Here is a 17,330-nt window from a genome sequence, read left to right on the forward strand (position 1 = left end):
CCGAGAAGACCTGAAGCTTACTGTGGAGCGACAGACCAGGTAGCTTCCACACAGCGTTACACAACCGATGAAAATATATTGTCGCTGGACTGATTCGGAGTGAGACCTCTGCTGTTAAACTAGAGCCGGTCATAAGCACACTGCCCAGGTATGGGAAACTCTCCACTCTCTCCACAACTGCCCCATCACCGATTGGGAGTTGTGGGGGTGGAGTGTCCGATGGTACAAAATACCCAGGCAGGTGCCTGGGTATTATACACATACACACACACAGACACACATACACACACACATACACACACACACACACAGACACACACATACACACACAGACACACACACATACACACACATACACACACACATACACATACACACACACACATACACAAGAACAACAACCGCCATTTGCCACTAAGTGGCGGTGACGTCACCACGACGCTTGTGCCAGGCTATGTGCACCCTGAGGCCACGTGAAGTGTCGAACGCCCGCTGGCAGGAGGTCACGGGGCAGACCCAGGTGCCACGGGTCGACTGACTGAGATGACTGGCTGATGCAGCACCTGTGCCCCCTACTGTGCCAACCTGCTGTGCTTTAGCCACCCGGCGCTCCGCTCGTTGTTGTGAGCGTCGCTCCTCTGCCCTCCGTTGTTGTTGGTGGGCGACTGCCTCCAACTGCCCAGTAGCGTCCTTCACGAGCCTCCTCCACAGAGGCCGATCTTGACACCGCTGGTACCAGTCATCGGCAAGTCCACTCAGCTCCACGTCCTCTTGTACCACATCACTCCATCTCTTCTCTAGCCCGTGCCGCGCCCGCTTAGCCCCCTCAATCTGGCCGAACAAAAGCTGTTTCGGTATGAGGTGGCTGGGCATGCGGGCTACATGACCCAGCCATCGCAGCCTTGCCCGCCGGAGGAGCTCACCGATGGGACCTTGTCCAGATCTTTCAAGGATTTGTGAGCTCCTCACACAATCCAGTCTGGTTAAACCCAGGATGGATCGTAGGCAGGCCAGCCTAAATGTTTCACACCGGCGAAGATGTTCCATTAGGGGGGTCCATGTTTCGCAAGCGTATAGAAGGGAGGGAATGACCGTGGCCGAGAAGACCTGAAGCTTAGTGCGGAGCGACAAACCAGGTAGCTTCCACACAGCGTTACGCAACCGATGAAAAGATATTGCTGCTCGACTGATTCGGAGTGAGACCTCTGCTGTTAAACTGGAGCCAGTCATAAGCACACTGCCCAGGTATGGGAAACTCTCCACACTCTCCACAACTGCCCCATCCCTGATAGGGAGTTGTGGGGGTGGAGTGTCCGATGGTACAAAATACCCAGGCAGGTGCTTAGTTTTGGTGGGGCTGATGGTAAGGCCCCACCTCTTAGTGGCACGCTCCAGTCTCAGCAGCAGCGTCTCCAACTCCTCCTCTGAATGAGCAGCTATTACCAAATCAGCAGACATAACGTGGTTGAGCAATAGGGAGCCATCCCTTGACCGCACCCGGGCATCGATCAGCCTCCCATTATATCTGTACCATATGGAGATTCCCCCGGTACAGCTATTGAAGGCTTCACGAACTACGCGGTCAAAATAGATGTTAAATAATGTGGGAGCCAGAGGACATCCCTGTCGCACCCCAAGGTGTACAGGGAATGGCTCTGACTCCCGGCCACGTAGTTTTACCCGGGCCCGCTCACCATCATGAAGGTCCTTAATGATCGTGAGCAGAGGGTCAGGTACTCCAAAAGCACGAAGAACGACCCAGAGCCCAGGCCTACTGATGGTATCATAGGCACACACACACATACACACGAATGTCTTACCGCCCGCCCAGCCTCTCGATGCGTTCCCTCTCCACTGGATCCTCCGGCTTGTGGTCGCGCGTCAACGCCACGGCAAGTAGCGGCACCACCTCGTCCACCACCTCCTCCTCCACCTCGTCCACCTCCTCATCCACCACCTCGTCCACCTCCTCCACCACCTCGTCCACCTCCACCACCTTATCCACCTCCTTGTCCACCACCACCTCCTTGTCCACCTCCTCCTCTTCCACCTCGTCCACCACCTCCTCCTTGTCCACCTCCTGCCGGGGCGGTGGTGGTGGTGGTTGTGACAGTGGTGGCCGTGGTGGTGGCGGTGGTTGTGACAGTGGTGGTGGTGGTTGTGACAGTGGTGGTGGTGGTTGTGACAGTGGTGGTGGTGGTTGTGACAGTGGTGGCCGTGGTGGTGGCGGTGGTTGTAGTGGTGGTGGTTGTGACAGTGGTGGTGGTGGCGGTGGTGATGGTGGTTGTGACAGTGGTGGTGGTTGTGACAGTGGTGGTGGTGGTTGTGACAGAGGTGGTGGCCGTGGTGGTGGTGATGGTGGTTGTGACAGTGGTGGTGGCCGTGGTGGTGGTGGTGATTGTGACAGTGGTGGTGGTTGTGACAGTGGTGGCCGTGGTGGTGGTGGTGGTGGTTGTGACAGTGGTGGTGGTTGTGACAGTGGTGGTGGCCGTGGTGGTGGTGGTTGTGACAGTGGTGGTGGTGGTGGTTGTGACAGTGGTGGCCGTGGTGGTGGTGGTGGTTGTGACAGTGGTGGTGGTGGTGGTTGTGACAGTGGTGGTGGTGGTTGTGACAGTGGTGGTGGTGGCGGTGGTGGTGGTTGTGGTGGTTGTGACAGTGGTGGTTGTGGTTGTGGTTGTAGTTGTGGTGGTTGTGACAGTGGCGGTGGTTGTGACAGTGGTGGTGGTTGTGGTTGTGGTGGTTGTGACAGTGGTGGTGGTTGTGACAGTGGTGGTGGTGGTTGTGACAGTGGTGGTTGTGGTTGTGGTGGTTGTGACAGTGGTGGTTGTGGTTGTAGTTGTGGTGGTTGTGACAGTGGCGGTGGTTGCGGTGTTGCCACGGCTTGGCCGATGGCCGCTATGAAGTCCGCCACGACTTGGCCATGCGTAGGTGGGGTTCCGTCCCAGGCTAGGTGGGCCTTCACAGAAGGGGGGCCCATGTCCGAAGGGGGGTCCGCTGAATAAATGGGGCGCAAGGAAGAAGGGGGGCCCGCTGAATAAATGGGTCGCAGTGAGGAAGGGGGGGCCAATGAATAGACGGGGTGCGTTGAAGGGGGGGGGGGTCCGTCTGTGGGGGTGCCCCCCCCCCGGGGGTGGCGCTGGGCGATGACGGCTCGCGAGTCTCCCACGTGGGCGACGTAGAGCTCGTCACCGCCCCTGATGAGGCAGCAGCAAGCCGTGGTGCCTGTCGTGCTGGGATGGCCCTGCCGTGTGCGCGACCAGCTGCCTCCTGTAGGGGGGGGGGGGAGTTAGACAGGGGTGTGGGTGAGTGACTGTGTGGGTGGGTGGGTGAGTGAGTGATTGAGTGGGTGGGTGAGTGAGTGGGTGGGTGGGTGAGTGATTGAGTGGGTGGGTGAGTAACTGAGTGGGTGAGTGACTGAGTGGGTGGGTGATTGAGTGGGTGGGTGAGTTACTGACTGGGTGAGTGACTGTGTGAGTGGGTGGGTGGGTGGGTGATTGAGTGGGTGGGTGAGTGACTGAGTGGGTGAGTGACTGTGTGGGTGGGTGGGTGGGTGACTGAGTGGGTGGGTGGGTGAGTGACTGACTGGGTGAGTGACTGTGTGAGTGGGTGGGTGGGTGATTGAGTGGGTGGGTGAGTGACTGAGAGGGTGAGTGACTGTGTGAGTGGGTGGGTGGGTGAGTGATTGAGTGGGTGGGTGAGTGACTGAGTGGGAAGTGACTCTGTCAGTGGGTGAGTGATTGAGTGGGTGGGTGGGTGAGTGACTGTGTGAGTGGGTGGGTGAGTGATTGAGTGGGTGGGTGGGTGAGTGACTGTGTGGGTGAGTGACTGAGTGGGTGAGTGACTGTGTGGGTGGGTGGGTGAGTGATTGAGTGGGTGAGTGAGTGACTGAGTGGGTGAGTGACTGTGTGAGTGGATGGGTGAGTGATTGAGTGACTGTGTGGGTGGGTGAGTGACTGAGTGGGTGAGTGACTGTGTGAGTGGGTGGGTGGGTGAATGACTGTGTGGGTGAGTGACTGTGTGAGTGGGTGGGTGGGTGAGTGATTGAGTGGGTGGGTGAGTGTGCCAAAAAAAACCTCTGGAAGGTAAGATGGACAATTGTTGCTAGGAATTTTATGTTATTAAATTTGTTATAACAAAAATTAAATTGTAAAAGTTTTTTTTGTATTTTGAAACGTTTTACAATTTTCAATGTTATTGAACAAAAATATATCAAATATGAAAAATGTTGCGAGAATCTCTTACACATTAGCCATGGGCGAAATAAATGTATCGTGCAACATTCACTGCCATTAATGCAGTGCTACAGTGAAATGCAGCGAAGTGTTTGATGACGTTATTTCTGTCAATATTCCCTGCCATTACATTGAGACAAAATAAAATTAGACTCTGATCAATTTATTGGTAACTCTACCGCTTCTCTTTGCTCTTCGTTATTTCCTAGGTAACTTCAGACAGCATCAGCCACACTCACGTTTCTTCACTCTCCGCTATCAAGCAGCGTCCATCGGAGAAGATCAAATTCATTATGAGACCTCCTTTGCCAGTAACAATATATAGTAATAGGTTTTACCCTTTTAACTGGCAGAAAAACTGACACCTTTATTCAAAGCATCATGTTTGCAATAACCACAGCACAAGCAGTCAAAATGCAAACAAAAGAGACAACTCTGATAATAATATTGGCACTGTCCTTGAATTTGATTGGTCCACACGCGAGACGGCTTTTCTTAGAGCCTAGTCTCCACTGGTGTTGGACCAGAAGACGCCAAAAGGCGTACAACTCAAAAACAGCGTACTATCAGAGTATTGAGGGCTCGGGGTGAGCATTTACAACCTAGTAATAGTTTTTACCCTTTTTATTATCAGAGTTGTCTCTTTTGTTTGCATTTTGACTGCTTGTGTTGTGGTTATTGCAAACATGATGCCTTGAATAAAGGTGTCAGTTTTTGTGCCAGTTAAAAGGGTAAAACCTATTCCTATACTAAGATCAAATTCGTCAGTTAACAGCTTCGGGTGATTGAAAACAGCGCTAAGGTTAAGTTACGGGGGGGGGGGGGGTTGTTCAAATTGCGCAGCAGGCACAGAGAATGTTCCCCCTTCGTCTATTGTGGAAGATACAGAAGACTTCCCTGATCAACAAATTAAACCAATTTCAATGTTTATTTTGCCTCTATCAGCTACATTTGGCCCCAATCATACACGACAAAACGTTGCGCCTTTTGGCGTCATCATCACCTGGTCTAACACCGCAAGTGTGAGACGTCATCATCATCTGGTCTAACACCGCAAGTGTGAGACATCATCTGGTCTAACACCGCCTGTGTGAGACGTCATCATCACCTGGTCTAACACCGCAAGTGTGAGACATCATCATCATCTAGTCTAACACTGCGTGTGTGAGACGTCATCATCACCTGGTCTAACACCGCAAGTGTGAGACGTCATCATCACCTGGTCTAACACCGCAAGTGTGAGACGTCATCATCATCATCTGGTCTAACACCGCAAGTGTGAGACGTCATCATCATCTGGTCTAACACCGCAAGTGTGAGACGTCATCATCACCTGGTCTAACACCGCAAGTGTGAGACGTCATCATCACCTGGTCTAACACCGCAAGTGTGTGACGTCATAATCACCTGGTCTAACACCGCAAGTGTGAGACGTCATCGTCACCTGGTCTAACACCGCAAGTGTGAGACGTCATCATCACCTGGTCTAACACCGCAAGTGTGAGACGTCATCATCATCTGCTCTAACACCGCAAGTGTGAGACTTCATCATCACCTGGTCTAACACCGCAAGTGTGAGACGTCATCATCATCATCTGGTCTAACACCGCGTGTGAGACGTCATCATCATCTGGTCTAACACCGCAAGTGTGAGACGTCGTCATCACCTGGTCTCACACAGCGTGTGAGACGTCATCATCATCTGGTCTAACACCGCGTGTGTGAGACATCATCATCACCTGGTCTAACACCGCAAGTGTGAGACGTCATCATCACCTGGTCTAACACCGCAAGTGTGAGACGTCATCATCATATGGTCTAACACCGTGTGTGTGACGTCATCATCACCTGGTCTAACATCGCAAGTGTGAGACGTCATCATCACCTGGTCTAACACCGCAAGTGTGAGACGTCATCATCATCATCTGGTCTAACACCGCAAGCGTGAGACGTCATCATCACCTGGTCTAACACCGCCTGTGTGAGACGTCATCATCACCTGGTCTAACACTGCGTGTGTGAGACGTCATCATCACCTGGTCTAACACCGCAAGTGTGAGACATTATCATCATCTGGTCTAACACTGCGTGTGTGAGACGTCATCATCACCTGGTCTAACACCGCAAGTGTGTGACATCATCATCACCTGGTCTAAAACCGCAAGTGTGAGACGTCATCATCACCTGGTCTAACACCGCAAGTGTGAGACGTCATCATCATCTGCTTTAACACCGCAAGTGTGAGACGTCATCATCACCTGGTCTAACACCGCAAGTGTGAGACGTCATCATCACCTGGTCTAACACCGCAAGTGTGAGACGTCATCATCACCTGGTCTAACACCGCCTGTGTGAGACGTCATCATCACCTGGTCTAACACTGCGTGTGTGAGACGTCATCATCACCTGGTCTAACACCGCAAGTGTGAGACATTATCATCATCTGGTCTAACACTGCGTGTGTGAGACGTCATCATCACCTGGTCTAACACCGCAAGTGTGTGACATCATCATCACCTGGTCTAAAACCGCAAGTGTGAGACGTCATCATCACCTGGTCTAACACCGCAAGTGTGAGACGTCATCATCACCTGGTCTCACACAGCGTGTGAGACGTCATCATCATCTGGTCTAACACCGCGTGTGTGAGACATCATCATCACCTGGTCTAACACCGCAAGTGTGAGACGTCATCATCACCTGGTCTAACACCGCAAGTGTGAGACGTCATCATCATATGGTCTAACACCGTGTGTGTGACGTCATCATCACCTGGTCTAACACCGCAAGTGTGAGACGTCATCATCACCTGGTCTAACACCGCAAGTGTGAGACGTCATCATCATCATCTGGTCTAACACCGCAAGCGTGAGACGTCATCATCACCTGGTCTAACACCGCCTGTGTGAGACGTCATCATCACCTGGTCTAACACTGCGTGTGTGAGACGTCATCATCACCTGGTCTAACACCGCAAGTGTGAGACATTATCATCATCTGGTCTAACACTGCGTGTGTGAGACGTCATCATCACCTGGTCTAACACCGCAAGTGTGTGACATCATCATCACCTGGTCTAAAACCGCAAGTGTGAGACGTCATCATCACCTGGTCTAACACCGCAAGAGTGAGACGTCATCATCACCTGGTCTAACACCGCAAGTGTGAGACGTCATCATCACCTGGTCTAATGCCGCAAGTGTGTGACGTCATCATCATCATCTGGTCTAACGCCACAAGTGTGAGACGTCATCATCATCTGGTCTAACACCGCAAGTGTGAGACGTCATCATCATCATCTGGTCTAACACCGCAAGCGTGAGACGTCATCATCACCTGGTCTAACACCGCCTGTGTGAGACGTCATCATCACCTGGTCTAACACTGCGTGTGTGAGACGTCATCATCACCTGGTCTAACACCGCAAGTGTGAGACATTATCATCATCTGGTCTAACACTGCGTGTGTGAGACGTCATCATCACCTGGTCTAACACCGCAAGTGTGTGACATCATCATCACCTGGTCTAAAACCGCAAGTGTGAGACGTCATCATCACCTGGTCTAACACCGCAAGTGTGAGACGTCATCATCATCTGCTTTAACACCGCAAGTGTGAGACGTCATCATCACCTGGTCTAACACCGCAAGTGTGAGACGTCATCATCACCTGGTCTAACACCGCAAGTGTGAGACGTCATCATCACCTGGTCTAACACCGCCTGTGTGAGACGTCATCATCACCTGGTCTAACACTGCGTGTGTGAGACGTCATCATCACCTGGTCTAACACCGCAAGTGTGAGACATTATCATCATCTGGTCTAACACTGCGTGTGTGAGACGTCATCATCACCTGGTCTAACACCGCAAGTGTGTGACATCATCATCACCTGGTCTAAAACCGCAAGTGTGAGACGTCATCATCACCTGGTCTAACACCGCAAGTGTGAGACGTCATCATCACCTGGTCTCACACAGCGTGTGAGACGTCATCATCATCTGGTCTAACACCGCGTGTGTGAGACATCATCATCACCTGGTCTAACACCGCAAGTGTGAGACGTCATCATCACCTGGTCTAACACCGCAAGTGTGAGACGTCATCATCATATGGTCTAACACCGTGTGTGTGACGTCATCATCACCTGGTCTAACACCGCAAGTGTGAGACGTCATCATCACCTGGTCTAACACCGCAAGTGTGAGACGTCATCATCATCATCTGGTCTAACACCGCAAGCGTGAGACGTCATCATCACCTGGTCTAACACCGCCTGTGTGAGACGTCATCATCACCTGGTCTAACACTGCGTGTGTGAGACGTCATCATCACCTGGTCTAACACCGCAAGTGTGAGACATTATCATCATCTGGTCTAACACTGCGTGTGTGAGACGTCATCATCACCTGGTCTAACACCGCAAGTGTGTGACATCATCATCACCTGGTCTAAAACCGCAAGTGTGAGACGTCATCATCACCTGGTCTAACACCGCAAGAGTGAGACGTCATCATCACCTGGTCTAACACCGCAAGTGTGAGACGTCATCATCACCTGGTCTAATGCCGCAAGTGTGTGACGTCATCATCATCATCTGGTCTAACGCCACAAGTGTGAGACGTCATCATCATCTGGTCTAACACCGCAAGTGTGAGACGTCATCATCATCTGCTTTAACACCGCAAGTGTGAGACGTCATCATCACCTGGTCTAATGCCGCAAGTGTGTGACGTCATCATCATCATCTGGTCTAACGCCACAAGTGTGAGACGTCATCATCACCTGGTCTAACACCGCAAGTGTGAGACGTCATCATCACCTGGTCTAACACCGCCTGTGTGAGACGTCATCATCACCTGGTCTAACACTGCGTGTGTGAGACGTCATCATCACCTGGTCTAACACCGCAAGTGTGAGACATTATCATCATCTGGTCTAACACTGCGTGTGTGAGACGTCATCATCACCTGGTCTAACACCGCAAGTGTGTGACATCATCATCACCTGGTCTAAAACCGCAAGTGTGAGACGTCATCATCACCTGGTCTAACACCGCAAGTGTGAGACGTCATCATCACCTGGTCTAACGCCGCAAGTGTGTGACGTCATCATCATCATCTGGTCTAACGCCACAAGTGTGAGACGTCATCATCATCTGGTCTAACACCGCAAGTGTGAGACGTCATCATCATCTGCTTTAACACCGCAAGTGTGAGACGTCATCATCACCTGGTCTAACACCGCAAGTGTGAGACGTCATCATCACCTGGTCTAACACCGCAAGTGTGTGACATCATCATCACCTGGTCTAACACCGCAAGTGTGAGACGTCATCATCACCTGGTCTAACACCGCAAGTGTGAGACATCATCATCATCCGGTCTCACACCGCAAGTGTGAGACGTCATCATCATCTGGTCTACCACCGCGTGTGTGAGACGTCATCTTCACCTGGTCTAACACCGCAAGTGTGAGACGTCATCATCACCTGGTCTAACACCGCAAGTGTGAGACGTCATCATCATCTGGTCTAACACCGCGTGTGAGACGTCATCATCACCTGGTCTAACACCGCGTGTGAGACGTCATCATCACCTGGTCTAACACCGCAAGTGTGAGACGTCATCATCATCATCTGGTCTAACACCGCGTGTGAGACGTCATCATCATCACCTGGTCTAACACCGCGTGTGAGACGAGGCTCTAAGGGAAGCTGTCTCGGGTGTGGACTTATCAATTCCACCGCCAATGCATTATCAGAGCTGCGTGTTTTGTGTTTGCATTCCGACCGCAGGTATTGTGCTCAATGCACAAACAATGACTCCTTGTATACGAAAAAAATGGTGTCAGTTTTGTTGCCAGATGAAAGGGTTAAAAAAAAATAATTATCATATTGTGTTACAGGCAAACGAGGTTCCAATGGTGGAACAAAACGTTAATTTAGTGTAGTGTATAGTGTAGTGTATAGTGTAATGTAGTGTGTAGTGTAGTGTGTAGTATATAGTGTAGTGTAGTGTATAGTAGTGTATAGTGTAGTGTATAGTGTATAGTAGTGTATAGTGTATAGTGTAGTGTATAGTAGTGTAGTGTATAGTAGTGTAGTGTATAGTGTAGTGTATAGTAGTGTAGCGTATAGTAGTGTATAGTAGTGTATAGTGTAGTGTATAGTGTAGTGTATAGTAGTGTAGTGTATAGTAGTGTATAGTGTAGTGTATAGTGTAGTGTATAGTAGTGTATAGTAGTGTAGTGTATAGTGTAGTGTATAGTAATGTATAGTAGTGTATAGTGTAGTGTATAGTGTAGTATATAGTGTAGTGTATAGTAGTGTAGTGTATAGTGTAGTGTATAGTAGTGTATAGTAGTGTAGTGTATAGTAGTGTAGTGTATAGTGTAGTGTATAGTGTAGTGTATAGTAGTGTATAGTGTAGTGTATAGTAATGTATAGTGTAGTGTATAGTGTAGTGTATAGTGTAGTGTATATAGTAGTGTATAGTAGTGTAGTGTATAGTATAGTAGTGTATAGTGTAGTATATCTAGTAGTGTATAGTGTAGTGTATAGTATAGTAGTGTATAGTGTAGTGTATAACGCAGCACGCGTGAGACCCACCCAGCTCCTCCCACATGGCACGCTGGCACGCCAGGAAGCCGTCACGGATGGCGTGGCAAACTCCCGCGGGGTCGGTGGCGCCCCACAGCCCGGGCTGGGCACGGATCGAGGGCCAGAGGCAGCGGCGGGCGAATCGAGCGGCCTGGGGGCCGCCGTGGCCGTCGAACACGGCCAGGAAGATGGCGTCCCCGTCGCCCTCGGTGGAGACCTGCGGGCACGGGGCGGCGAGGGGAACGTCACGTGACGCGAGCGGTGCATTGTGGGTCGGTCCTAGGCCTCGACCGGCGACCCGGCGGACAAAGATCCCCCGTGCAGCCTTGGCGGACCGTAGAGGCGAGTGCCGTTAGCGAGCGGCGCCAGCGATGGCCGCGAGGGCACACGAGGGGGTGGGTGGCCGGCACCACGCCCGGCCGCCTTTGTCTCCCCGGTGGCGATGTTCACGCACCGCACCGGGTACTCGTTTGAGGCCGAATCGACCTAGGGGGAGGCCCAGGACCGGTTCAGATAATCGCCACTGGGTGTTGGCCGTGAGCGGGAATCGAACTCGGGGTCGCCAGGTTCATAGTGCAGCGCGCTAACCGCTACACTATCGCTCCCCACACACACAGAGACACACACAGAGACACACACAGAGACACAGAGACACACACACACAGACACACACAGAGACACACAGAGACACACACACAGAGACACACAGACACACACACAGAGACACACACAGACACACACAGAGACACACACACAGAGACACACAGACACACACACAGACACACACACACACAGAGACACACACACAGAGACACAGAGACACACACAGACACACACAGAGACACACACAGACACACAGATACACACACAGAGACATACAGAGACACACACAGACACACACAGAGACACACAGAGACACACACACAGAGACACACACACACAGAGACACACACACAGACACACAGACACACACACACAGACACACACAGAGACACACACACAGACACACACACAGAGACACACACAGACACACACAGAGACACACACACACAGAGACTCCGCCCACCTCTGTGATGTCCTCCATGTAGCGCCGCCCCCCACGGTTGGAATCGGCGCTCACGATCAGCTTCAATGGGCTCGACATGGTGCAACCTTAACACACACACAGACAGACACATACAGACACACAGATACACACACACACATACACACACACAGACACACACACAGAGACACACACAGACACACACACACACAGACACACAAACAGACACACACACACACAGACACACACACAGATACACAAACACAGATACACACAGACACACAGACACACACACACAACAACCTGTGTCTCTGTGTGTGTGTGTCTGTGTGTGTCTTTGGTGCAACCTTACCCCACACATACACACACAATAACCTGTGTGTGTCTGTGTGTGTGTCTCTGTGTGTCTCTGTGTGTGTCTCTTGTGCAACCTCACCCCACACACACAACCTGTGTGTGTGTGTCTCTGTGTGTGTCTGTGTGTGTGTCTCTTGTGCAACCTCACCCCACACACACACACAACCTGTGTGTCTGTGTGTCTGTGTGTGTCTGTGTGTGTGTCTCTTGTGCAACCTCACCCCACACACACAGACACACAACCTGTGTGTTTGTGTATGTCTGTGTGTGTAGTCGTGCTCTCAGTGCGGGCTACTCACAACACTGATGACAAATGTCGCCGTGACTACCACGTTTTTGCCGTCGTAAAATGACAGATTAATAATAAACAAAAATTAGGTTAATAATGAAAAATGACAGATTAATAATACACACAAATTAGGTTAATAATGAAAAATGACATATTAATGACAGGCTCATAATCAACAATGACAGATTAATAATGAAAACCACAGACTAATCATGGAAAATGACAGATTCATAATAAACAGAAAAGCCTTAAAGCCCTAAGCGTGTTGTGGTGGCAGCAGCAGCAGCAGCAGTGACGAGGCACACCACGTGACGTTGCTGGGGCAAGCCAGGGCAAGCCAGGGCAACACACGCCTCACACCACACACACAGCCTCACACTACACACACAGCCTCACAGTACACACACAGCCTCACACTACACACACACAGCCTCTCATTTACACACCGACCCCCCTGGTTCCATCTGTGGGGGGCTAGTGCCCCCCTCCACACTCCCCATTAGGTGGGGGGGACTGATCTCCCCCTCCCCACTCCCCATTAGGTGGGGGGGGACTGATCTTCCCCTCCCCCCTCCCCCGCGAGCGGGTGGGGTGTGACGTCAGCACCCCTCCACCCCCCCCACTCGCCGCTGGCGGCTGCTCAGAGTTAATTATTTATTTATACTAAGCCGTTGTGTCAACAGCCAACGGGGGCTGGACGGCCCTCCCCCACCCACGTGACCCCCCCACCCACGCGCGTGGGTGCGGGCAGCCGTAGTAGGGTAGTTTAATATGCACGCGCTGGGTAAGCAATTAATTAATTAATCTCTGCGCGCGCTCGGTAAGCAATTAATTAATTAATCTCTGCACGCGCTCGGTAAGCACTTAATTAATTAATCTCTGCGCGCTCGCTTGCGGTGAAAGTCAAACGTCCCTCTGTTTAATTATTTATTTACGGGTGCCTATGCTGATTAAAGCCACCCACACACACGCACAGCGTGGTACGCCAATCGCTGTCCCACCGCTCTTCACAAAGATCCCCCATATAGCCTTAACAGACTGTAGGGGCAAGTGCTGTTAGCGAGCAGCACCTATGAAGGCCGTAACCGCTCTTCACACACACACGCACGCACACACGCGTCACAAAGTCAGTCTGCGCTAAAATTTATTTCCCGTGTATGTCTCCCTCCAGCCAGCAGCAGCCCTTCCTCCTCTCTCACCTACCCGTCTCAGAGTGCGTCCACTGCCTGAGCCCGAGCCGACCGAACTGACCTCCTTTGTCCGTGTCTGCCGCTCACCTCTGCGGCCGCTGCCGCCGCTGCCCGACGGGGCCGAGGGAGATGTTTCTCTCTCTCTCTCTCGCCTTGGGGGACTTTGTGTCGTCGATCGCTCTCAGCTCCACCCTGCAGGCGTCCCGAGCGCGGACCCTGAGGACGGCTAGCTCCTCTCTCTCTCCGCTGCCGCCGCTCCAGAAGGACTCTGCCACAAATTCTCCCTCCTGCACCACACTTATATATGTAGCAAGCCCCTTAACCCCGCCCCCCAACCCCCCCGGGTCATGTGACGTCATCCCACGCATCCAATCGAATCCTCTTTGCGGCCGTTAGGAGCGCTCTAGCCGTTGGGGATGGGGGGAGGGGGGAGTCACGTCATCCCCCTGTTGTATATATAGGTGTTATGAAAATTGATGAAAATAATGAGAATTAAATGAAATTTGCATAATTTATCCGAAATTATGTTAATTGTGTAATTATGCGCATAAATTATGCTGATTCGAGAGATAATCGTATTAATTTATGCGAGTGGGCATGGTTATGATAATTCAGGTCATTATGGATTATAAGGTCGAGCCTCGGTGACGAGGATTGTGTTATGATTTGGAATAACGCAATTAATCGTATGCAGTGACGCAGGCGTTGTGAGCGTGAATGAGAGAGAGTCGATTCCACTCTGCTCTTTAATTCCGTATTATCGATAAGGATACGATTACTCTCGATTGAACATTATGAATTATGTGTTATGGATTATGTGTGGTGATAGTGTGCTTATGATAGGTCCCCAGGATTCAGATCTCATACGCAGAACAATATTATGCAGAATTTCAGGAAGAATCACACACAAACCTGCTTTGATCAATTTTATTTTCTAGCTAACTTTAATTTTTGGATAATATGAAAACTCAATCTCGGGATGTTGGAATTTCAACACAGCGTTAACATGATACCATCACGATTGCGTTGTTTCACCTCGATAGCGGCACCTGTGGTTAATTCCCGACGCGTAACGCAATCGATCGGTTGTTGAGAGAGAGATTAAAAACAAGCGAACTATTCTATCAAAACCTTGACCTTATAATATGCAAACTCGTATTCTTGAATGATTACACAACACGGCACTCGGTCTTTGATTCGTATCCAATCCTTAACACATTCTGATATGCGAAATTATTATGCTTGAAATCGTCAGCACAGTACCACGGCGATGTTCGTTCATTGATTCATCAACGATTATGCAATTAAAGCGTTCTACTGAAATAATTATGATTGCCTCATCAACGTAACTCAATGGGTGGGGATGTTTTTCGTTATCAGCTAATAGTTGACGCAGTTATCATGAGTCTTGTATGTTTAATGGGAGTGTTGTTGATTTCTTGCGTTGAGCAAACGCCTAGGTTGATTTCCTTGCCAAAAAAAATGTTTGTTCGTTGTGTAGCGGTGGGGGAGTGAGAAGGGAGTGTGGGGGAGGGGCATACGAACGACTGCCAGTTTCTGTCCACCGCTGGCTGGATGAGTCAGCACGACGCTCGCCGTCGTCGCGCCGATGACGGTGACGCGAAGTTGCGTGCTGTAGCACGCTGGTGGCACGCTGTTGGCACGTGCTGGTGCTGATGCTGATGGCACGCTGGTGGCGCGCTGTTGGCACGCGCTGGTGCTGATGCTGGTGCTGATGGCACGCTGGTGGCGCGCGCTCCCTCTCCTTGAAGATGCGCGAACGCGCCCGTGCTGATTCGCTGACAGCAGTTTCCTCCACTGCTGGATGAGCTACGCCGGCGCGCGCTCTTTCCGCTGCTGTAGTATCTGACGCTGCGCTCGCCGGCGACAGGTCAATTTTTTCTTCTGCTGAGTGAGCCGATTCGCACGCGCTCTCTTTGTTGAGGTTGTTGGCGGCTCTCTGACAGCAGGTTTCCTCCACTGCTGTATGACTCAAGTCGCACGCGCTTGGTCACTGGTTAGCTGAAGTTGTTGGCGGCTGCCCAAGCTTTTCCGCTGCTGGTTGAGCCACGTTGCACGTGCTTTCTTTTTGGAGATGCTCGAGCGCTCTCAGCGCTGATTCGCTGATAGCAGTTTCTCTCCACTGCTGTATGACTCACTTTCGTTGATACATGGCGACTCATGCGATCCTCGCTACTCAGCGAGGCTCGGAGCCAGCCGCTCCATGCGACTGCTCGTCCTGTGGACGTCTTGACTCGCTGATCTGTCTTCACTCTTGACTGTTGACTTCTCTGACTTTTGAAAATGCGGCTGACCGTTATATTCAAAGACAATTCTCTCTGCGCAGTGGAAAAGGGGGGGGGGGGGGGGTGGGGTTTGTGTGTGTGAGTTCGTGTGTGTGTACAGATGGCTCTCGCGCTCTTCGGGAGAGACAAAGGTGGTCGGGGTTGCTTGGGATATTGTTTAAACTCTTTCGTAAGTTTGCCCGTTCGCCTCATTCCTTCTCGAAAACCTTTGATGTGACTGTATTTTGTCTCCAAGCTTTATTTTAAGAGTAAAAGTATTAAAGGTGAAAATCATTTGATAGCGAATTAATTATTGGATAATAATTCACTGATGTATCTGGTGGCCTGGTCTTAATTGGAGTGAGCACGAGGACCGCTAACTTTAGCTTATTCTTGTTATTGCATTTTAAATTTTAACTGTTGTTTAAAAAAAAATGGTTTAACCCGTGGGCGTCCTCATTTCTGGCTTGCGGAGGGCTTCCCTCTGCGTGACCTCCCTTAGGGCACATCAAACTCTTGTTAATCTGGAGATCTTCGCAGATAGCTGCTAACATCCTCGCTTCGAGAGTTTTATTATTTCTTTATTTATTAATGGCCTGTTTATGACCGACATCTGGTTTTTCGTGCGCCTGGCTTACGGGTTTTATTGATTATTTTTTTCGTTTGTTAAAAAAATATATGATATATATAACGGCAAATATTATTGTTAATATCAATTTTCGAAAAGGCTCATATACAACAGGTGGGGGTTGTTGTTTTTGTTACCAGGCGAGACTGAAGAGAAATTTAATTTGGTTTTTTATTTGAGTTTTGCCAAGTTGCTGCGAGATGTCGTCGGCTTAGACAGCTTGGCGCTTCTGTGTAGAGTAGTGAGCGACTGGCAGGGGAGCGAGCGGCTTGTGTGTTTGTTAAATCGTGAGAGACGCCTAATCCCCTCTCTCGGACGGCAGAAATCGCCCCGTCGTTTATACCATCTGTATATGTTTCTCGCCATTGCCTGTGGGGTCTTCAGCGGGTCCATGTTTTAGGAGAAGCGTTTGTTCGAAGCAGTCAAATGTTTCCAAAAAAAATAACCCAATTCGTCAATCCAAGACCTGCATATTAAGTTTGCGAAAACGCCGTTGCAGAGCAAATGTGTCCCACTCTCCTCTTTTCGAACTTCGGCAGCTGGGCCTTCATCTGCCTCTTGAGCGCGCCAGTTGCACCGCCTGTACAATCGCTAGCCGTGCCACTGCCATTTCCGGGACCGACGCCGTGCACACGCACGACCGTACTGACGGCGGACTGCGCTCGCGTTCCCCCGGACGCGGGACGGGTGGTTCGTGCGGGAGT

At 50.8% G+C, this 17,330-nt stretch overlaps 1 protein-coding gene across 2 annotated transcripts in view; it reads right to left on the bottom strand.

Annotated features, from left to right (window-relative positions):
- The window catches only part of LOC142917329 (uncharacterized), a 28,193-nt gene extending 14,198 nt beyond the window's left edge, over nucleotides 1-13,995 (bottom strand). Inside the window, exons 1-4 of one of the 2 annotated variants that reach the window (XM_076061964.1) lie at nucleotides 13,801-13,995; nucleotides 11,899-11,984; nucleotides 10,842-11,049; nucleotides 1,821-3,267 (exon numbers count right to left, since the gene is read on the bottom strand). In XM_076061964.1, the coding sequence (XP_075918079.1) occupies nucleotides 1,821-3,267; nucleotides 10,842-11,049; nucleotides 11,899-11,976 (1,733 nt within the window). In that variant the 5' untranslated portion in view covers nucleotides 11,977-11,984; nucleotides 13,801-13,995. Of the gene's footprint in view, nucleotides 1-1,820; nucleotides 3,268-10,841; nucleotides 11,050-11,898; nucleotides 11,985-12,533; nucleotides 13,046-13,800 lie in introns of those variants that run through there. The other variant, XM_076061965.1, reaches the window with a different exon arrangement.
- Between the last annotated feature and the right edge of the window lie 3,335 nt (nucleotides 13,996-17,330).

This window comes from Petromyzon marinus, unplaced genomic scaffold (genome assembly GCF_048934315.1).
Source record: "Petromyzon marinus isolate PM22_M1 ecotype Great Lakes invasive population unplaced genomic scaffold, UKy_Petmar_22M1.pri1.0 PM_G_Scaffold_46, whole genome shotgun sequence".
In the NCBI taxonomy this organism is placed as follows: Eukaryota; Metazoa; Chordata; class Hyperoartia; order Petromyzontiformes; family Petromyzontidae; genus Petromyzon; species Petromyzon marinus.